This window comes from Bacillus rossius, chromosome 1 (assembly GCF_032445375.1).
Source record: "Bacillus rossius redtenbacheri isolate Brsri chromosome 1, Brsri_v3, whole genome shotgun sequence".
Classification (NCBI taxonomy): domain Eukaryota; kingdom Metazoa; phylum Arthropoda; class Insecta; order Phasmatodea; family Bacillidae; genus Bacillus; species Bacillus rossius.
The window spans coordinates 179,665,621-179,690,306 of record NC_086330.1 but is presented as its reverse complement, the minus strand read 5'-3'; the positions used below and the strand labels follow the sequence as shown (position 1 = coordinate 179,690,306).

The 24,686-nt window shown below is 36.2% G+C and overlaps 1 protein-coding gene across 1 annotated transcript in view; it reads left to right on the top strand.

The window, feature by feature from the left end:
- LOC134527146 (semaphorin-2A) overlaps positions 1 to 21,283 on the top strand; it is a 666,670-nt gene extending 645,387 nt beyond the window's left edge. Inside the window, exons 12-13 of the mRNA XM_063359535.1 lie at positions 16,443 to 16,686; positions 17,796 to 21,283. Coding sequence (XP_063215605.1) covers positions 16,443 to 16,686; positions 17,796 to 17,879 — 328 coding nt within the window. The 3' untranslated portion in view covers positions 17,880 to 21,283. The remainder of the gene's footprint in view (positions 1 to 16,442; positions 16,687 to 17,795) is intronic.
- Positions 21,284 to 24,686: the final 3,403 nt, after the last annotated feature.

The window sequence follows — 24,686 nt, the reverse complement described above, 5'->3', positions numbered from 1 at the left end:
ACTGCTTGTGGTCAAACCAGTCATACCTTTTAGGGTGCCAGTTCCACTAAGTTCATCTAATCTAATTAAAATTTGTTTTTGTTAGTTAAGTACACAGAAAACAGTTACAAGTTTGGCAGCCTTCTCTGTTCCTAGCCGGTTCCTTACAGTACTATGCACAAACCCGAATAAGGAGAAAAGACGTTCAATACCAGCTGACGAAGCCGACGAAGCCACTGCACTGTGTAACTGATGTGCCAGGTTCAGAGTTGCATGATGAGTACTTTTCTCCAAAGCCATCCACCATACTAGAGGTTTAATCTCTTTTAGTGTTACAGGACTGAATACATAAGTACTCCTTGAAAGGTGAACTTTTTGCCTTGTACTTAATAATATCCAGTATGGCATCTGGCTGGTATGTTAAAGCATACTCCATTGCAGAGTGAAGTTGCTCCTCACTCAATCTCTCCCCTCGAAAACGTGGGTCCATGAGGTTAGCTAGGAGATGGGCATCAGTCACAGCTAAGTTAAATCGCTTCATAAAGCAATTTAGTTCATTGGAGTCACAATCATTATCATTTTTTAAAAAATCCTGTAGATCAAGCCAAACTTCAACTGCTTCACCAATGGTGCAATCATCACGTTGCACCTTATTTAAAGAGACTGAAAGAGTTTTAAGTTCTTTAAGGTAGTCTTGTGCATTTTGTTTCAATCCAATATTATTCACTTTTGCACTTATGTTTGGTTCGATGGCACTTCGATTTTCAGTGCAGACTTTGGCAATGATGTGCCAATTGTTCAAATAAGACTCTATACAATCAGCTGAAGAATTCTAGCGAACATCCGTAGGGAAAGCGAGAGCTGTTCCACCAGCCAGTTTGTACTTAGCTGCTGCAAAGTGCATGTTTCTGAAATACTTTGCTATTTGCTTAACATGTTCCATAATGCTGTCTACTCGCAAGTCATGTGCTAGTAAATTGAGGAGATGAGCTGAGCAACCGTACGTTATAACATCTCCTATGTCTTTTCTTGCCAGCTCCGCCCTCATTTTCGCCATGTTGGCAGCATTATCAATAACGAAACTTCGAACTCGGCAGCCAAACTGTTGACAGTTTTTAATTGATTTTTCTGCTATCTGTAACAGGTACTCATAAGTATGACTGTTATCTTCAGTGTCAATGGTTTCAGTTAGATGAGTGCATTGGTCCAGCACATCACTCACTGACACACACACAATTTGATTATTGTGCACATTGCTCCAACAATCCAGAGCCATGCACACAGATTTTCTGGATAGTTTTTTCTTCACCTCCATCCATTTCTCAGAGTAAATTTCATCTAGAAGTTCATTTGAAACTTGCCTTCGGTTAGGGGGTTTGTAGCCAGGGCGAAGAAGTTGAACCATTTTTACAAACTCAGGATGTTCGACATGCCTGAATGCTGAGTTTGTACCGAATATGAAGCGAGCTATTTGCAAATCTAGTTGTTTTTTAACTTTTACTGTGGTGCATATGGTAAACCTATCCAACAAGGTAGTAGATCCATGTGGTAAATGTGTAGAGGAAGAAGCCTGAGATCCTTCAGTTGAATCTTCTTCACTACTTACTGTCGAGAAAGACAGATTACTTTCGAAACTTGATAAAATAGAACTTTTGCAACCAAGTGTTGGTGTTCTCTCTCTATCTGTAACAAACAAAAAGTACCCCATTGTTGTAGTTTTCGCTTTTCGTGCCCTATAATATCAACACAAGGGTAGAGAGTGGGAGCAGGAGTGGTTTACAGTGGGGGCAAAGATTGAACTTTGTTACTCGAGAGGCACAGCATTACACACACAAATGAATTAGGTATCAGAATACTGTGTGGGGTTAGGGACAATGTTCATACCAATGTGCATAGCCATAAAAATTAACTTGCTACAAATCAACATAGCATAGTTTTTGTTCCATATCCAATCAGGTTTCTCATGGACCAACTTTTGTTTAGTTTAAGTTGGCTAGCATGTGACATACATTATTATTTTTAAAGGTTGCTGTTATTTGGGATTGTAGCAATTTCTATTTGTATAATAAGGATTTATCGCTTTCCTGTCACTGGTATGGTTACTGTTATTTCGATTGAAACATGACCTTGAACAAAACAAGCAGCTGTCAATATGTGCCTGCCCAGTTGGGATTAAATTTTTTTATTAGTAAAAAGTGTCATTGTGTACATTTTATGCTACACCTACTCAAAATTGCCTAGGCAACATTTAATTTCTAACGTAGCCTACATTAAACAAAAGTTTAAAATACTTATTAGCATACATGATATCCTGTTCATTTACTATATGAAAATTTTGTGCTCTGACAAAACTCTCACATCTGTATCACTGATCACAGTCCGACACTGTGAAACACAAGACTGAATGTAATGTGTACTTTTGAAAACAATGGTTTTTTAATAACTTGGCTATGGTAGTATGGTACATTAAAATGTTTTTAAAAATTAATTTTTTCTCATAAAATTACACTGCAACTCAACATGACCTCAATTTTGATTGTTTTTAATTAATATTATTATTAAACCTGGATAATGGCTGGCTTCGGTAACTTTCATTGCTATGATAACTTAAACGTGTTAAGTGATAGTATGACCATAAACAGCAAAAAAAAAAAAGTAAACTTGTTTATGAGAAAATCAACACTTAATTTTCATACTACACATAACCTATATGATTCTTACGTAAACTATAACTAAAAAACTTACTTACCAAGCTGAGCCTGAGATGGTCCAGGTTGATGGAAGCATGAAAGAGAGCTTGCGGGGGACTGCTCATCAGTACTACTGGTACTGGTAGACAAAATACAAAGGTCCATTTCTTCTTCTTCTTGTCTCATTAAGTTGGTGTTATTTTCCAGGGCACTGTTTCTGTGGGTAGGTCTACATTTTGTTTCAATATGATGTTTCATTCTAGCAACTAGTCCAACCATGTTTCTTTACACAACTTACATTTTGCCCTCATAGTTTTACCAGTACTTCTTGTTTCAATAAAATGTTGCCATATTGGATCCTTTCTTCTACCAGTTGAACTTATTATTACACTATGTCAATATACTACTTTCTTTTATTTTCACACTTTTTGACACTATGAAGTAATAAAATGTATCACTCACTACTAGTTAAGTTATGCACTAACTGGCACATGAACAAATACAAATACACACAAAGCAGGCCGCTCAACTGTCAACAATATGGACAAAAAAATTCCCTGCATTACAGTTACCACATTCTCCTCTCAATCAGGGTTGCTACAGTCAGGGAAAACCAGGCAAAGTCAGGGAATTCCATATTCAAAAATGTGTAGCAATATACCTTACACCTGATGGGACTTCTGCTGAAACCATATGTGCAAATCATACTGTGGTGGTTTTGTTTAAAATTAATATTAAAAACAAAAAAAAAGTTTAAACTTAAAAAAACTCTTTAAAACATGACAAACTGTTTAAAACAAAACAAAAAGTTTAAAACAATAAAAAACATGTTTTTTTTAACTGTTTTTTTTCCCAACCCTGTATATCCCAAACATATATTGTTTTAATGTGGTTCACCATCAATTGCTTGTTGTGTGTCATTAAAACCTCTAAGCTTCGTTGGAAGACAAAAAATGAAATGTAATTGTTCTGCGTGTAATTAAAGTCCATCCAAAAATTTTTTTGTACTATGTATTGTTATGTTATGTTTATGTGAAGAATTGCCAGTTTCATAAAGAATAAACGAAACTCCAGAAAATAAAAAGGAAAGGTTTTCATTATTGACTTGTAGATTAAAATGTCATGAAATTTTTTATCTTTTTGTTTCCATGAAAGGTTTTAAATCTTTTCAAAAAATAAGTTTTAGAATAACATTTACCTATTCCAATTTTCTCGTATCGTTCTCTCAAAAAAAAATAAAAAATATAAAACACTGCTTACACATGAATTATTTATTTAGTAACTCTCAAGCATTGAGTTTACAGGTTTTGAAATAAATCCTTTTGAATATGAAAATTCATTTCACATTACCCCACAACAAAACCAGAAATGCACATTTTTTTTATCTCAATTGCGCAATTGCAGTGGTCACGTCTTGCCGGTATTAACACCACACGAATGTCAAATTAAAATTCTGAAATATTATTTACTCAGGGCATAAAACCAGATTTTAAACTCATTATTAGGGCAAGCATTTTACGCGAAAAATTTTGAACGCCGATCAGACAGCAACAAGGTATACCCGCTCCAGCGGTTTCTTCCTCATGATTGGCGGCCGTCTGCGAGAGAAGTCGTTGGCTTACTTGACCGAGCCACTGGAGACAAGTTTTCTTCTGCACTGGATTACTGTGATTGGTATTGCAACAGACATGTACCATATGAACCACATGTACCATATGCATGTCCTTATTATTAACAAACAATTAACTACAAAACACAGGTCAGCTGTTCTTAATTATGTCAAGAAAGAGGTTATTTTGTACAAGATTCCATTTGGCAACATTCGGAAACCTAAGGTGCACAATGGACTTAGAAATATATTGCCCCAACAAAAAGGTTTTAACATAATTGAGGTGTTTATTTAGTGCATTTCACAGTGAGAATAAAGTCGTGCCAAACAATTATTATAAGACACATAAAACACATCCTTTCACGTTGTCAGAGTAACAGTTCGAGTAAATTTAATTTTTAGGAGATTCAGAAGTAAGCTGACAAATTATGTTGTGGAAGAAATTGTTTATTTTTGCAATAATTGCAAATCATTTTAATAACTTAAGTCCCCCTCTTATCCACGACAGGATAAAGCAGAAAGATCAAGTACAGCACTACAAACCTATCTGCATGGAATTGGTACTGCTTAATTCTATTTTATGATATGTATATCAATTGCATTCAAAATATCAATACTGGTTAGCAAAGAACAACCTGAAAATTGTTGGTTAACCACAAGAACAGCAAAACACAAACTAATACGCTACGAACAATTTTTTTTTCTCTGAAATGTTTGTGAGCACTCAACATACATAATATCCAGCCCTTAAGCTGTGAAGATGATGAATAAACCACTTTCTTTTGAGCTTACTTCCAGGATAAATAAAGGAAACGAGGACATTCCTTTCCGCATGACTATGCAAGTATCAGCCTAAGAGCAGAATTTAATTCCATAAAATTGATTTACTAATGTTTTGAAACATATTTTGGTAAACTTATTATTTTTTCGCTTCCACTTAAACTTATTTAAGAAAATCTTTTACTCAAGCCCTTTATGAAAAAGATTAATTTTTGATAAATACAGGTTGACAAACTAGCATTTAACTTAAGACCTAGATAACATTATACCTTTCCTTTGTTATACATCACAATAAACTAATATTACAACAAATGTAATTAAATTTTTTACTTCATGTTTTACAAAGGATTTAATAACAGATTAAATTATATATTAATTTAAAAAAAAACCTTAGATCTTTTCTATTTGATATTGATAAATATGGCAAAAATATTTTTAACATTACAGTTACATGTCCACCTATTATGTAATATTTCTACTGTAGCAACTATTTAAACTATTTAGTATTTTTTATAAAGTTTAGAATATAAGCATTTAGTGAATGTTTTAAAATAATAATTTTTATAATGGTAAATATTTGTTGTTAACGACTATCTCTATACATCCGCGGAGAGTAAAATATAAATTTAAATAAACCACAAAACTTACTTTGATTAAATTCAAATTCAGAAAATCTGAAAATCGAAAATTTTAGTTATATTAAATTATTGTATTAAGTGGCTCAAAGATGTAAAGCTTAAGCTATGTCCATAATTTTTTTCTTCCTTCCTTGGGCTTAAAACATAATCACGTTTTCTGATACTCATGATCAAATCCGGCAAGGGTGAATCTCTGAAGTAACCCAAATTATCAGTTTACTTAATGTTTTTATTGTTTCTAGACACATTATTTCTACTCAAAGTATCGAATGCTACATTTGAAAATACTCATATGTTACTTACACGTATTAAGCAACATCACTCGAGTAGTGAATTCTTAAAATACTGGTCGAGGTTTTTGCATGTGGTAGTTGTGATGACAGAGTTATATAAGCATGTGCTATATAAAAAGTTTAGCTAAGATTTTCAATGTTTTCTTTAGAAATCATCTACAAAACTACTACATTCCCTTTACGTGGTGACTGCTCGTTGAACATGGGTGGTTGGTTTATTTTGGATGGAATTGTTTGAAAATTTATACATACACTGGCACCTTAGCAAATTTTCAATACTCAGTTAAAATCTATGCATGCTCTTAGAAAAAACAATGCTACTTACAGTAGCTGACATAGTAAACAAAAATTTTGACTTTGGTTCGCTGAAACCCTATAATTCACTGTGCATCACAGTCACAGATACATGGTTAGTTAATTGTCTCTCTCATTGTGCCACTACACATTATTACTAAAAACAGGCTACATGTTTTCATGTGCATATTTAAAACTTCATCATCATATTAACGATTTTAAAAACATTTATGTAAACCAATTTATTATCATCACATACATACGTACATGTTCTTAAAACAAAATTATTCTTTGCCAAATTTTGTAATTAAAAATTTGCATCTACGTATTTTAAAAAAATAGTTTGGAAAAGACTTTTTGATTGGTTGTATAATAGAACACCCACGGTCTTTAAATACGGCAGGAAGAACCAAGTACCACTTATAAATTTATAATTTTAAGTTAGGCGTTCTTTGTGTTGGAAATATGACTTAATTCTTTAAAAATTTTAAAGGTTGGCATATGTTTGAAGTTTTTGTGTTAACATCACTTAAACTTGGTCGTTACAACCCTTCATTTCAGCATACAAAATAAAATATTTGTTTGCTATCATCTATGCATTTACCAGATAAACAAGTTTAGCCTAATTACTTTCCAAACACATTTGGGAGTAATGCTTTAAAGAATAATTCATGCCCGACACATACACACACGTTCATATCTACATGCATAACATAAACAAACATACATACTCTTATGAGTACAAAATTTCAACCTTCAGCATATTTGAATAAAGGCCTACTTATAAGCTGTACACATGTTTATTAATATGAACGTACTACAGATATATAAATAACGTACTGTAAGGTCTTTGGTACATCCAGTGAGTCGTTCGTGTAGCCCCACCCGGTAGCTCCCTGCACGCCATTGGCTAGTGGTCGCCGTGCGGCGCAAAACTGTGGCGTCGGCGAGGTGCCGGAGAGAGTCAGGAGGAGGCAGCCACTGAGAGAGGACGGACTTGCGCTCATGACGCCTCGCTCGCGGGTGGACCCACAGTCGTACGACACGCGGTGTTTATGTTTAGGAGTAATCCTAATAAATGGTTCAAAAGCACGTTATGTGCGTTATTATTAACTCGCCTTCGGTAATTCCCGATAAACGGCACACCCCCCCCTCCCCTTGTCCGTTGGGGACGGGCGGTACACCAGGGGCGGTAGCACTGTGCCGAGGCACAGTGACCAGGACCCGCCAACGGCAGCGAAGATCTGCCGTTACAATTTGGTGTCAGAAGTGGGATCCCACCACCTCGTGCTATCGTTTATCGGGTTGCAGGAAGTTGTGTCACGCGCATCCGCGCCGCGCTGTATAAAGAAGATGTCCGTGTTTCGGTTCGACAAAAGTTGTCGCAGGTACTAGTGAATGCGAGTACTGTATTCGGGCGTGGACGTGGCAGTGCAAGAGCCTGCGTTACCGTGCCGCAAGACATCCGTTGCCAACCGTCCCCGGGCTGTCGCGCCGCTTCTGCATCCGTCCGGCCGCCGTGCAAGCTGTCTAACGCGCACGCGCTCGGGTTGCATCCTGCCGCGCTACGTGAGACTCGCCGCGCTGCAGAGCTAGAGTCTAACCGCGCCCGGCTTCACCACGTGCGGTGCATCCAGGAACACCATGACCAGTTCATGCAGTCTGGATTTATAGAACCACGAGAGTCCATGCATCCTCCTTGGGCTTTTCCTATTGTCATTGTTAAGAAGAAATCGGAAACTGGCGAGCCTAAATTTAGGTTTTGTGTCGACTATCGTTCGCTAAACTCACTGACTATCCCAGATGTATATCCATTGCCCAACATTGTGGAGACCCTAGATAACTTAGGACAGTGCAAAATTTTCTCAGTTGTGGATCTCACCAGCGGATACCACCAGATAGGGGTGCATCCTGATGATCAAGCCAAGACCTCTTTCATTACGACAACAGGTGTGTACAAATACACCCGGTTGCCGTATGGGTAGATTAATGGCCCTGCTACATTCCAGAAGCTCATGGACAGTGTTTTACGAGGCTTGACACCTTCACAGTGTATGGTGTACATTGACAATGTGATAATTTTCAGCAAAGACATGAAGCATCACGTGGAACGCCTGGACTCAGTTTTTGACAGATTAGACCAAGCCAATTTGTCACTGTCATTAGGAAAATGCCAATTTGCAGTAAAGGAAGTTAGATACTTAGGTCATGTGATAAGTTCCTCAGGAGTGAGACCTGACCCGAAACTTGTACAGGCAGTACAGAGTTACCCCTGTCCCACCAACGTGAAGGAGCTACAGAGTTTCCTAGGTTCCTGTAATTATTACCGGCGATTTATGAAGAGTTTTACTGTCATAGCGAAACCTCTGACCTGTTTACTCAAAAAGGGTATAAAGTTTACCTGGTCACAAGAGTGTGAACAATCTTTTCTAGCCCTGAAGCAGATGCTCATATCATCCCCAGTTCTTACTTACCCTGATTTTAGTAAGCCTTTCATATTAGCCACCGATGCCAGTCAATTCGCCATTGGTAGTGTTTTGTCACAGATGGTAGATGGGGAGGAACACCCAGTGGCCTATGCATCTCGACAGCTAAATAGAGCTGAGATGAACTACTCCGTCACTGAGGAGCTGTTAGCTGTTGTCTGGAGTGTTAAGCATTTTCGTTGTTATTTGGTTGGAAGCGAATTCACAATAGTCACGGACCATGCTGCACTTACTTGGATGTCAGGTCTTAAGGATCCTAGTGGCAGACTAATGAGGACTCTTCAGCTAAGTGAGTATAACTACAAAGTACAGCATCGCCCAGGTAGAAAACACGGTAATGCAGACTGTATGAGCCGACGAGTGCGCAATGTAGATGCTAGTGCTGAAGAAAGTATGGCAGTCGAACAACTACAAGATGAGAAGTGCCAGGGATACAGGCAGCAGCAAAAATTTGTCGAACAAAATGGTCTCCTATTTAGAGAGACTCGTTTGGGGTTAAGGTTAGTTGTCCCGAAGTCCCAACAAAACAAGATCTTACAAGAGTGTCATTACTCCATGTATGCTGGTCATCGAGGTAAGAAGGCTACCAACCGAAAAGTTGCTGAACGATATTGGTGGAAAGATAGAAAACAAATAGTAGACAATTATGTAACATCCTGTATACCTTGTAATCGCCGTACTAACCAAGGGAAAACCCGTGCTAATCTAGTGGAACTTCCGGAAACTGGAAGACCATTCCAGAGGTTAGGTCTAGATATTGTGGGACCAATGCCCAAAACTGCCAATGGTAACCGCTACATTTTGACAATACTTGATCACTTTTCCAGATATTTGGTAATGCGAGCTATTCCTGATGAAACAGCAGAAACCATAGCAAAAACTTTTGTGTTCGACTGGATTTTGAAATTTGGTGTGCCAGATGCCATTATCACGGATCAAGGAACTAATTTCCTGTCAGACCTAATGACACAATTATGCCAGTTGCTGCATGTAAAGAAGTTGAGAACCACTCCAGGGCATCCGCAAGGAAATGGGAGAACAGAACGTGTACATAGGACCATTGCTAAAATGATTAGCCATGTCAGTAACCATCATGATGACTGGGATGTCTATTTGCCATATGTGTGTGCCGCGTACAATAGCCAAGTGCACACCAGTACTCAGTTAAGCCCATACGAGGTAGTCCATGGAATAAAGATGTCCACTCCTTATGAGCACCTGACTGTACCTCCGTCAGTTGGCAACAGCCATGTCACCGAGTTCGCAAGAAAACTGCGCGACGTGTGGAAAGCAGTGAAGCAGCGCAACCACACCGCATTCTTACAGCAAGCTACGCAGTACAACAAGAAGGCCATGCCAGTGAAGTACAGGATTGGCGATCTCGTGTTCCTGAGCAACCCAGTATTAAAGAAGAACCAGGTGAAGAAATTTCAGCAAGCGTGGAAAGGCCTGTATCCAGTCATTGAGGTGTGTTCGCCAGTGACCCTCAAGCTGCAGCTGCCTTTCCGCTCTATCACTGTGCATGTTAATCGAGTGAAGCCATACACGGGTACAGCCATTCCACCTTCTGCATCTGTCGACCACGACCGTCCGAAAGGAAGACCTCGGAAACAACCACCAGCAGCACCTGCAGTCAAGAAGCCGCAACCTCCTGCTGCAGATGCCGTTGGTGTGCCAAGGCAACGCCAAGCAACATCGAAGGTGCCCTCCCGGAAGCCACCACCGTCACCGGTGAGACCGCCCATCCCCTACAACCTGCAAAGACATCCGTGAAATGATATCTGTGTGTGCTGTGCTCTGTAACATCTTTATCTTTTGTTTTGTCTTAGCAGTGGAAATCCAAGTGCGTCAGTCTAATGTGGGTATTGTGTTTGATCGTCATAGTGATGTAATCATGTCAGACAGTGAGTACCTAGTTGTAGTTAATTTTAATATTTCTGCCTTATCTCAGGAGAGTAAGCTGTTAGGTGACATGTTAGACCTAGTTTATAGTATACACCAAAATGAGTCGCGGAATAATGATAGTAGTTATGACAGTAATTTTTACCTTGCATTGTCCCAGTTGCGTGGTGCCTATGATTATTTCAAAGCAGAAGTTAATAGCTTCACCTACTTGCTTCCAGAGGACAATACTCAAGTCAGGAAGAAAAGAGGATTGTTTAACCTAGGTGGTAAAGCTTTAAAAGCTATGTTCGGCACTGCAACTTCTGCTGATATTGAGCATTTGAGCAAGCTCCTCGATAATGTTGATTCGAATTCTAAGAGTCTAGCTTCTGATGTCTCTAATAATGTAATTCTTCTGAGACATCTAGAAAAGCGCATTGTAGATAACACCCAGATTGTTAGGAAAATCGCGACAGATTATGTTAGTCACTATGAGAATTGCTACCAGAATGTTAGTAGTAATGTAGAAAAATTGTTGCAAAATGCATTTGTCATGCATTCTAGGATAGATTGCAGGGTATATTGTTGCGTGCTAGCGAAGCACTTACTAATGCACGTTTTGAATCTAGCAATTTACGTCAAGCTATTGAGTACAGCGTTAATCATAAGCTTAGTAGTTTGCTCATTAAACCAAGTATGTTTATAGACATTTTGACCTTGATAAGTGATAGCCTAACTCTACCTATTCACATGATCGTAACCGTGGAAGCAGCTAATTTGCATATTTATTATGGGTTCTCAACAGTTCAAGCAGTGGTTCATGATGATTTGTTGAGACTTCTAATATCAGTACCGCTTGGAAATGAAGTAACAAATTTTGAATTATATGAGTTACACCCTTATCCTATATTTGTCCATAATTTAAGGCAACATGCTGAATTCGTCACACATGATTTTTTGTTATTAAGCTCTGATAGAAATTACTACAGTTTGCTCAACCGTCATAGCCTAGAAAACTGCCGAACACATGGTGTTACCCTATGTAAAAGTGACTTTGTGTTGTATGACCAGAGTGAGCCATCCTGTGAAACTTGTTTGTTCCTAGGCAAGAATGTAACTACCTTGTGCCCTGTCAACATTGTGAAATTGTCAAAACCTTTCTTTAAAAGATCTCACTCTACTTGGTTATTTGCAGTAACTGATCCAGTTGATATTACTTTTGTATGCAAAAGTGCTAAGTTGACCTGGCCTCCCATAAGTAAAACCATATTCGGTAATGTAATGATAGAGAATGCTTCTCACTGTGATTTGATGTCAAACCGTTTTAAAGCTCTTGCCAAAATAACTGATGTAATGCATTGGAATGTCACTTATCCTGTTTTGCATATACCAGATCTCAGGCTAGAGGTCACATCAGAAAATATTTTTGGTTGGTTACCAATAGATACTTCAGAAGACAAAAACCTACTGTCAGAAATTGACGAGTATTTACAGAGTAATGAATATAGTGTACCGTATAGTCGAATCATGCAACTAGTACTTAAGCCTGAGTCCAGTGTAGCGGGTACCCTCAGTATTGTCAGTGTATGCTTAGTGGGTTTAATTAGTATTACGGTAGTTATCCTGTTTGTGGTGTTTAAAAGGTGCTACTTGGCTAAACTAGTGAAAGATTGTTCCACAGACTTAAAAGAAGTAATTGCGTCGGAAGTAAGGGTTGTTTGGCCCCATGCCAGAGAGCCAAGTGTGGCAGAACAATAGAACCATTGTTCATGTGTAGTACTTGTACTGTATGTCGTGTATTGTATGTTGACGTGAGTGTCTCTGTGGGCTCCACTCTTCGAGGGGGAGAGTGTTTGTAAGGTCTTTGGTGCATCCAGTGGGTCGTTCGTGTAGCCCCACCCGGTAGCTCCCTGCACGCCATTGGCTAGTGGTCGCCGCGCGGCGCAAAACTGTGGCGTCGGCGAGGTGTCGGAGAGAGTCGGGAGGAGGCAGCCATCGAGAGAGGACGGACTTGCGCTCATGACGCCTCGCTCGCGGGTGGACCCACAGTCGCGCAACACGCGGTGTTTATGTTTAGGAGTAATCCTAATAAAGGGTTCAAAAGCACGTTATGCGCGTTATTACTAACTCGCCTTCGGTAATTCCCGATAAACGGCACACCACCCTCCCCTTGTCCGTTGGGGGCGGGCGGTACACCAGGGGCGGTAGCACTGTGCCGAGGCACAGTGACCAGGACCCGTAAACGGCAGCGAAGATCTGCCGTTACAGTACTATAAATATTCACGTACATTCACATCCTATATGAATATAAAGTATAAACATGAGTTCATGAGAACATTTCACTTTCAGATGACTATTAAATTGATTATTATCATGATGATGATGATGATGATGATGATGATGATGATGATGATGATGATGATGATGATGATGATGATGATATCCTTAGCTGAATTGTGAGCCTGGTAACATCAGTTAAGGGCGCGGTTGGAAACCACGAAACACCTACGGTTTTCTGGACAAGCAAGGTGATCCCATAGTGGTTTTGCGATTGTCTTAGGTGACACATGAGTGAAAGGATATAACACCAAGTCTCAATCGAATACATTTTCAACTCGGGCAGTAAGCAGGCTGGGATGTTCTAGCCACAGACCAAACGGCTGGACAAACAAACATACATATTTGTACACACACCTACATTATACACACAATATATGCATGAGAACATATTTTTAAACAAATACATACATTAAAATTTACCTACACACACACACATATATATATATATATATGCATGTTTTTTTTTCATTAAGCTGTTGTAAAATTGTACTAAAATGCAAGCAAAAATTAATTTCATCCATACTGAAAATAAAATACACTTTCTGGAATTCTTCCCGAACTTGAAGGCCTGATTCTGCCAAACTAGTTGATAAATCTGGCTGGATTTCTTCCAAACCACCTGCATTTTCACGCAACAATCGCTGAGCAGCTTGGTATTTCTTTTTTGCTTGTGACAACTTGTTTATTTTATTTTTGAAATATCGTTCTGCCATTCCTTAATTTCTGGGGAGCCATTGTAACAAGAAAAGTCAGTGATTGTAAAACGGTATGATTTATTTCACAAGACTGACAAAGCCTACATTTAAAACCAGCACTTGTTTGTATTAAACTAGCGACCCACGTATTGGCTTTAGACACCACGCGACGCGACAATCAGATAGGGGAAGCCAGCCTGGGGTGGAGGGCAGCTGAGGTCCGGCAACCCTGCGACTGGCAGCCAGGCTGTTTACCTGCTCACTCCGGGGGTGGGGTAGGGGGGTGGGGTTGGAAATCTAATGCTCAGCCAGACTTCACAACACCAAGTGAATAGCGGGTTGCATCTGATATATTTTGGAATTCCAGGAGCCAAGAAAACATGCATTCACCTCGTAGTTTGGATCCGTAGTACTATTAAGAATATCGAACTTTTTATTGTTTTTTTATAAAAGTATAAGGTTGTGTGTATATCATGATTATTTGATTTTTACTTTACGTGAATTTTTGCAGTTTTTATATTAAAGTGAAATTAGCTGATTTTATGACCGTGCACAAATACTTCTAGTGAATTTTTAAAAATTTTAAAAGATGTCAGTAGTTCACGTATATGACTTGCACTATACCAAAAATTAGCAAATTTCATAAAGTATTTTTTTGAGATCCATACTGCAAGAAATGCTACAAAACTAAACTTTGAGGCTTGTGTAGCTCACAAACTATCAGTTTTAGAGAAAATTCTTTACTTAAGAAAATTTGTTTATATGTAAACATTAAAATCAGGAATAACAATATTTGGGTCGTACAGCCTTAAGGGGTTTTGTCACAGACAGTGTAGAATCTTTTGTGTGATTTTTCGAAGTAAAGTATTTTAAATATCATACATTAGAAAACTTAACTAATGACTATAGTGGACCATATTTTGTAGGCCTGTGTGAGTATTAGATTTTTAGTTCAAATTGAATTTGAATACGAATATCAAAATAATTTTAAATATGAGTCTTGAATTAAAATAATTGGAAAAAAAAAAATTTGCTCAACATTTTTTATGATAGTTTAAGTATATATTCCAACAAATACTTTTATACATGATACTTCGGATTAATGGTTACTAATACTTAAACAAATTATTATAAAAAAACATGTTTTTAAATTTTTAAAGAATTTATTTTTTCTGTGGTTTGCAATTACTTGCCTTGTTTTCAACTAATCAAAAAAATTTCAGATTACAGATTCTCTTCCAGTCTTAACTTAAGGAGTACTGCTGTTCACTGTTCACATGTTGAAATAAACTTTGGGAAGTTTAAGTAGTGTGCCGGTTTCGCAGCCATTAAACTACTATCTTGATTTTCAGGGTTAAGAAATAAAAAAAAAAAAAGGTGCCTGCTGCAATGCAGAGCAAAATGTTGGTGCAATCTACCACCTCGATGCAGTTCAACCCTTAAAGCCAAGATAGTTTATCTGAGTAGTTATACAAAATGTCCATAAAAGAATGTACCAGTTTCAATGGTATATTATAATAGTTTAATTTAGACTATTTACAACAAATCATACATCAAATTGAAGGTAACCTAACCTAATTTTTCTTAAAAATGTTCAATATGGCACCTTTAGTTGTATGGCACACATCCAACCTAAAGTCCAATTCTTCCACACTTTGGTTAACACGTATGGAGTAATGGAAGCATTAGCCTCTATAATTCTGTCTCTTAACTCTGGCAAATCATTAGCAAATGCGGTTCCAGAAGGGGGGCGGTGGGGGCGATAGGCCCACCTGAGAACATTTTTTTTATGTTAGAGGCTATATTTATGTTAACTTAAATACAAAAGTTGTAGGGAACTATTAAGGCCAAGGTATTCAAGACCATAATTATCTTACTTATTTAAATTAATTTTTTGCAACTGCATCCTTTTCTTTGTACGATAGCTCCTCCCAAGAAGCCCTCCTTGAGCCACCATTGATCATTAGGTAGTGATGGAACATAGATACAACCTTTTATAAGGCCCCAAAGAAAAAAAATTGCATGGTGTTGTGGAGGCCAGCGAAAAAGAGCTCTGTCATCAACCGATGAACTGAAATTACAGATTCGCTCTTAGTAAATTGCAGAACACAAAACACTTTACACTCAGAAGTCACCATTTTGCGTAAGTGGCACTGCAAGTGAGAAAAGATCAAAGCAGTATTCATGCATGCACTTATCTAAAACTGTTTGAGTTAATCTTTAACAGTGACCTTGAACCGAAACTCTATAATGCTTACAGTTGAAACTATTAAAATTAATAACTGGGACATTATTTTATGGACATGATGTATTGTGCCCATTAATAAATTTAAACAGGGGTGTACATTAATATTGTACGTCAGTAACATTTAACCTCAATTTCGAGTGTTACACGATGATATGAATCAGCTACATTTCACTTTGAGTACAAAGGAATAAATGTTATTTTTAAGTGTAAGTTTTTGAAATTGATTCTAAATATGAATAATAAATTATCCATTTTGACATTTTAAATTCTAATTATTCACAAAGGCCTAGTATACATATTTTATAGTTACTATGCATCAATCACACTTATTCGTTTCTGAAAAATCAATATGTATGAACAATAATCATTAATTTTTGTTCTTTGAAATTCTGAATATTCACAAAGGCCTAATATTTTATAGTTACTATGTGTAAATCACACTGATTCGTTGCTGAAATATGAATATTCGCTAAGGTCTAATAAACCACACTTACTCGCTGCTGCAGGCCGGAAAAGTACATTGAGACGTGGGAGCACGGCCTGGTGATCATCGCGGTGAGCGAGGCCGACTCGGGCCGCTACGAGTGCTGGCTGGGCGGGGCCCTGCTCTGCTCCTACAACATCACCGTGGACGCACACCGCTGTGCCGCCCCGGGCAAGTCCCACGACTACCACAAGATATACTCTGACTGGTGCCATGAGTTCCAGAAGTACAAGATGGCCATGAAGTCGTGGGAGCGCAAGCAGGCGGTGAGCATGCAGCGAGGTGCTTTATTATATCTGGTTAGGTGTGAACGCACAGTTTGTTTCGCAGACTCACAGCTGTCACTTAACATTTTTGACACTGATATTCTGATATCGGTAATGTTACAACAAAAAATATTTATGTTTATTCAAATTGCATTTATTTATAAATGTTAATTATGCAAAAATATAATAATAATTTTCCATCCCACATTATTAATTACTAAACACATTTTAAAAATAATTTTTTTTTAAACTAATTTGATCACTTATGACTGTGCGATAGCTCCTCCCAATAAGTCTTCCTTGAGCCGCCAAAATTCATCAGGTAGTGATGAAACATAGATACAATCTTAACTTAACTGAAATACCGTATTATCCGAAATCCCACCTAGAAAAAAAAGTATCAATTGACAAAAAGAACTGAAAGTTGCAAAAGTGAACTAAATCTTTTTTTTTTTTTTTTTTTTTTTTTTACTTGACTACCACGTAATTAGCTATCTCAACAATTAAAAATTTCTTGTAATTCATCACAGGCCTTAGCTTTTGTATTTAACTTGAACAATTCTATTGCTATAAATTAAAATTTTTTTTGTAAAATATGATTAGCAGGTTTTGTTTGTTATGTGTAAAATTATTACATAATTTGACGTTTTATAGCTTTTCCTTAACACCTCCTAATTATTCAACATTTTTGCTTATCCAATGTTCTCAGGTCCATTGGCTAAACGAGTCTACTGTAGCTGCATTTTGCCAAACATTCCTCTTTCAACTATAAGTTAAATATTTGTGAAGATAACAATTTAATAGTTTGTCAAGGGCATGCATAATACAAATAATTTAAGCAGAAATAATAGTCTATTAATGAATTAATTTTAAGCAAACATCATAACTTTGAGAATATTTGAAACATTCTATTTTATATTTGTTTCACATCAAAAAAATAGTTCTTACACTGGCCTAGATTGTTACCTGTGTAAATTACTCAATTTAAAAGAAAGTGGAATCCAAAGTTTGATTTTGAGTCAAAATTTGAACCTATAAAATTTCAAATTTAGAGTTGAGAACTCAGTACAGTAATAAGTATTTTACATTTTGTTTCATTGTTCTTGCAGCAATGTAGCAGCAGCCGCATGAACGACAGCAATAACCAGAACACCCATCCCAATGAAATCTTCCACGACAGCTCACTTGTCTGATAGCAGTCCCTGCACGCACAACATTTCGTGTAAATAAGTGAAGAGCTTCAACCTCAGTGTACATGTTTAATCAGTCACTAACAAGTCATCTCATTAAAAGCTTGAACTAACTACCTGTTTTACACTTGCATGCCACAGCCAATTTTTTAACTCTTAACTTTCACAGAATTGCAACTCATGTTTTTGTTTGCTAGATGAAGTTAAATCCACTTTTTTATTCAATATTTTGAGGCTAAACTTGCTGCAGCAACAACAGGTATTTAGTTTAACATCCATAAAATGGTGCAACACTGTTGTGAAGGTACTACTTTCTTTAAACAGACTAAAAGCTAACTTTATTTTTATTTTTTTAAGTCACATTTTAGTTTTTGTGACTGATAATTGATAAACATTTCACATAAGTGTTGTATCTTATGGTGCTTGTACCATTCCTCTGTTTAAGTGGACCCACCACTTTTAAATCGTAAGCTTTTGACTTTGAAGCTACTGCAATCAAGCCACCTAAATGAAAAAAAGTCAGGGAAAATACAGCTTAGGAAAACATTTACTACCTACGTGGAGATCTGTGATATTTTGGGTGAATTGTGTCTACACAGCAAGAGGAATTTTCACTACATACTGTTCTTTGTGTTGTGTGAGTTAGTTATCAAAGAAAATGCTATCACAGAAGAAACGTGGAAATAACAGAAATACTGTTTGAGTGAGTTTTTTAATTACAGTAATTTTAGAATTTAGCATAATTTTTTTTTAATATTGATCTGCATAAAGTGTGTGTAATACAGTTTAATTTTACACATAACTGTGTGTGTAAATAGAAAACTGACTTTGTAAGTTCATACTGCAGTTGCTAAAATTTGATAATAATCTGATGTTTTAGTCCTACATTTCAGAGATTATTAGTGTTTTAAGATGAACAACATTGTACATACAGTTACAGATAGTAATCATCTGATTTGTGAATGCATGACTGAATGTGCTGAAAGTTTTTTTTATATACATATAATTTTGTTCACTGCAATTTACAGGATAGTTTTCTTGTGTGAAGTGGTTACATAGTTACTTAAGGAACAGTATTTTTAATACAGTGTGTGTAAGTTTCAAGGTAAAAAAAGTAGCAAGATAAATGAATGTAAAATCATGCCAGTAAAGAAAAGAAAAAAAAAAGAAGGAAAAAAAAGTTGTTAATGATTCCTAACTATGGGCAGCTCTTATGGCTATGCTTTGAATTTCACACTGCTCTAATCTGCATGTGCTAAACATTCACTTCTTCAGAGTTTGAATAATTGATTAAAAAAATTTACCCTGGAGTAAAGCCTTGATTTTATTTATGCGTAAGATGTTAAAATAATCTAATAATGTGTAAGTAATAAAATAATAGAAGGAATAACTTTTTTTTTGTACCTTGGTTACATGAATAATGTGTTGTAACTTTTATTTACAATTTATTTTAGTTTAGTATTAGTAATTAAAATGTTAAGGTAAGGTAGGCTTCTTTGGTAGTTTTATGAAATACTGTGAAGTTTGTGTTAACAGATTGTTGCCTTCTTCAACACAGAAAAAAAATTATGTAAATGAAGGCATCAATATTGGATTTAAAGTTCCTAAGAAAATAATGCACATGCTACAGAACATAACTACTGAAGGTTACCCAAAATTATTTTTGTGGGCAACATTTACATTCATGAAAATGGTGTTGCATTTTCAGTTATGAGCTGAAGGAAAGATAGAGTTAAGTATGCATAATAATCTATGCAGTTACTGATATGACTAACAATTTCCCAAGCACTATAATATTTCTTTATAAACTAAAAATTATTTAAAATTATTTCATACATATTAAATTTAAAAAAATACATTCACTAAATAACATTGACTATTTTTTTCTGCAGTAAATAGTAATAACTATGTAGGGGAAAAATGAGGCTGAAGAGAATTTCACAATGAAAAATACAGAAAAAATTATGAAAAATTTTAACTCCTTTTCTTCATCTAACCTTCAACAGATATTTTACTGTACATTGCATTACATCATTCATATTGTAACAAGTGTTTTAATGGGAATATTTTTTATTGTATTTATGATACACATTTTATAGCAACATACAATAAATATTTTGTTTTACAACCCCACATAAGCTGCTGACTGGTGCATTATTTGTACTTATGAAACAATTTAATTTGCTAATTTATAACTTCATGTGTAAATTTTTGCTAGGAAAAGGGTTTGTAGTTATTCTGGAGAGGAGACATGTGTTTAAATGAGTGTCTGTCAGAAAATAATTACAATATTAGGATAAGCAATGAAAATCTTGTTACATTCGCCATGAATGCTAAGGGCACATTTTAATTTATGTGGCCAACGTTGTTGCAGATATCTGTCGATTATGGTATTGGAAAATTGTACAGTTTTTTTTTGGTTTGCTGAAAGTTTCAAAAATGATAAGGCATTTTTTAAAAGTATTAAATGAATGCTTTAAAAATTAACTGTTACTCTAATTTTGTAAGGGATTCTAATATGTAGTATATGCTTTATTTAATGATAATAGTATTTAGTTAATACTAAGATCTAAAATAAAAATATTTGTTCTCAAACAAAGAAATACTTTATGTGAAAAATGTAGAGACTATTTAAAAACTAGTACATACATACTATGTGTCTGCTATATATGCAACACAATCTAAAACTTGCAAAATCCACCTGGTGTTCACATGCACATAACAACAGGCAGCCTATGTGTACAGAGTTCAACAAAAGGAGCTGCAATGTCCTATGCAGATACAACTATTACATACCAGTACTAACTTAAATTGATACTAATTAGTAACTACTAACTGGTTTTATGAATCTTTTGGCAATTAGGTGGTAACTACAGGTTATATGTACTAAAATATTGTACACTCAATCTAGCCATCAACCAGCCAAACAATGTACAGCCCTTATAGCTTGTGCTGTTTGAAAAATGTGTTGTTTTAGTCAAAAAATTACCTATTAGTTCAGAACCTGCTGAAAACTATAAAGTAGCATTTCATTATTAAAACATTTTGAAAAAAAGTTTATGACTAAAGATGGGCATTGATTGTTTTTGCCTATAGCCTCTAAATCACAATTATTTAAAGTATGCTGGAATGGGTGTTTTTAATATTTTATTTAGGCATTAAAATATCAGTGTAAAATCTAGACAGCCGCAGAGCTTCTGCAGTTTTGTTACTGTGTCATAGAGGACATGTTCACAGTGGGGAGACTACATGTCTGATTAGTGCAGTGCACGTAGAAGCAATGACAATTTTCAAGATAGAAGTGAAACAATAGTCATAAGTTCTTATGTAGTTACAAACTTAATGTCCAGAAAATCATTAAGTGTAAAAATGATATTTGAAAATAAAAATAGTTTTTCAAATTAGAAGATATGTAATTGTTCTTCATGAAGCATCCAGGACAGTCAGTGATAAGGACAATGATCATGTTCATTTAAAAAAACTTTCAAATGAATATCAACACAAACACACCCTCACAAGTGTTTTATTTCACTCACATGTAATAAAATCTACCTTGTATATGTGTCAGCTGGATTATCTAACCGAAACTATGTACGGTTATAATTGAAACAATATTCAGGAATTATGACACTACTGTATTTTCTCTATGTGGTAATGTTATAGTACAATTTTTCAATACCCAGGAATGATTCAGATTTTAAAAAAATATATATTTTAATGGCTTTTTATATGGCATGATGTAAATTTTTAACAAGCTTATGAACTTCTCTTCAAAATGTTGTAAAATTATTGCAGCATCATACTGTAATGTTAACATTGAACAATAACTTGCTGAAATAATGATTTTCATAAACTTTACTCAATAAGCCATAATAAAACCAATGCCTTCCCTTCATTTTGTTGTAATTAACTAAAGTATAAAGTAGTTAATAAAATTTCCCATGTGAAAAATCTTTTAACTGTGTAAGAGTTGAAGACTTTGGGTCTTCTGGTTTCTGCCACAATAAAAGTAAACATCATGTACCTGGCTTGAGTTTCATTGAATATGTACTACACTGAAGAGTGAAATGTACAAGCAAACCCTACCAAACAGACCCTGAAGTAACTGGGAAATGTGAATGATCACATCAAGTAAGTAGCTACAGTCTAATGATCCAATAGTATACATAAGTATAACACATTTTTGGGGATTCATGTATTTAGAGCCTTGAAAATTTTTTAAATGGCAATCATGCTAAAAATATTTCAAGCTAGTGAACTAAACAAGGTTCGCAAGTATTGTAATATTAAAAAATGGCACACACACATACAGAGAGCAGAAAGAAAGAGAACGGAAATATACATTACTGAGGTAAGTAGTTGCGTGTCTTAAAATCTTATATTTTACAGTTATAGCACTAAGCTGTTGTAACTACTGTCCCGAAAAGAAGGGAAAGGTACAAACACGATGAAGGTAGGGAAACTGGATATAAGTACAACTGGGTACATGTTATATCTGGATGTGAAATGTCTTTAATCCAGCATCCTATGGTTACGTACATTCTATAATCTGGCACCAATCAAGCTGCTCACATTGATTTTTTTGGTGTATTCTGGCTGTAAACCTTGGCCGAGGTCGCGTTCCTGCGCTGCCAGAATTTTTCGTTCACTCACAGAGTTTACTGTTAATGTTTATTGTTACATTTCAGTTCAGTGTTTCCTGTTTTATAGCAGGTTACATTTCATGTTTCACATTTTCACACTTGGTGTTCCTGTTAAAACTATAGTAACGTTTGATAATCCAGCATGGCCATGGTGCTGAATGAGCCGGATTAAGACCTTTCACCATATTGGAAGAACTTTACCCGTGAACGCAAGAGCTTGTTTACATGAAGTGTTGGCAAGTCATCATTCGCCAGACCGAAATGTATGTATCCACATTTTCCTACCCTTTGCTTATCCTAACGTTCCCCTTCCAACATAACTAGCTTGTCATTTTTTTTAGTTACTATGCTCTAATTTTCACCTCTACAACTATGTAGGTTTAACCACTCTTGATTCCTCAAAATAATAAAAATTTGCCCACTGGTCATATCCATCGTTTCATCAAACACTAGAAACTTCTGCTGTGCTTATGTGCAGCATGAAAAGTTAAACCACATTACTTTCAAGAATCCCTTTGCAGTACTTCTACAATCACTTCACCAGTTAATGGCAACCCACAATTTCTGATATTTCAAAGGGATAAAAATTGTAAAAGGGGCAGCATTTTTTGTTTTCATTATAGATGGTTGCTATGTACTACAGTAAACTCCCTATTATCTACGCATGCTACGAAAAAATACAGCACATATGTAAATCTGTATTTTATTACAAGTGAGCAAATTTGAACTCTACTGACGAGTGTATTGTGTGCAGTATACAGTAAAACGCCATAGGCCTTCTAGGAATACACGCAGTAGGCTGGCAAGCGTTGTAATTTTTGTCTCTGTTGCGTTTTGTTTCTATTCGTATGGTTGAGCACTTTTATGTTTACATTACTGTATTGTATTGTATTGTATGTTCATTATTCAGTAAAATACATACTACAATTTTAGAATCATTTAAAAATTTTTACTGTTAATTGTAACTTTTACTGTACATAATGTTTAGATTTTTAAGTTGAAATTAATGTTTCTTTTGCGGATTATCCGCGATTTTCACTATCCGCGGTTGCCCTGCCACTTAATTTCGTGGTTAATCGGGAGTGTACTGTATATAGAAAATAACCATGCCACATGCCTAGGCTACCAGACATAGACAGAACTTGAGGTGTCTCTGAGCCCTTTAAACATTACTCAAGATACATTTGATTGTAGAGTTCTAGAACTTATTTTACAATTAATCTCTAAATTATATTGTTTTAAAAGTGGAAATGCATGAAAACTATAGCCCGTCCCACTCTTAGATTGCAGTACACGGCTTATGGCGCGCGCTGTTGCCAAATCTCTAACACATTACGAATTTCAGGAGATGCATGTCTTTGTAATTTGGATCGAACAAGAAGCATTTTAAGAAATCATATCGTAATTTATAATATTTTATACTATTACACATAAAAATTTGTAATAATGCCACTTTTATGTAAATTTCAAATAAAAACTACTTATTGTAGACAAAATTTTCTTAGTTTTCTTTTCTGTTCTAAAAATCCCATATATATAATTATATATGTGTATGTATATATTGTGAGGTGGACTGCAGCTTACCCCCATGCCCTGATAAAATGGCAGTTAAGCCACTTTTTTCCAACTTTGATAGCAGTATTGTCTACAGCCAGGGGGCTGTTATTGGCTAGGAACTACTTTCTTGCGCCCTGATCCACTTAGTTTTAGCTTGAAACTTTTGCGTGTGAACTAATTTGTAGGACGTCAAGAATAGTGGTTAAACATTTTTAGAAATTAGACTTCGTTAGAATAAGTGAGCTTGCTAAACAGTGGTGAAGTCAAATTCCCTTTTTTTGGAGTGTGGCGGAGGGATACGGACGGCCGGCGGTAGAGGGGACGGAGGAAGAAGAAGGTCAAGATGGAGGAGGGGACGGTGTGAGAAAACGTGGGTGTAAGGTGCACAGGGAAGGAGTAAGGAAGCGAGACTGAAAAAGGACTGGATCAACGTGTTGCGAGTTGGTTGAGTGGAAGTGATGCGACAAACTCTTGTGTAGCCATTTTTCGGTAACCACTGAACCGCTGGAAAATCCCTTTGGTTGGGGAGTTGTGCAACAACCAATGGCGCCCGAACAAACGTGAGTCGGGGGTGGAAAACGTTACAACTGAGCTGGCGCCCGAACAGAGA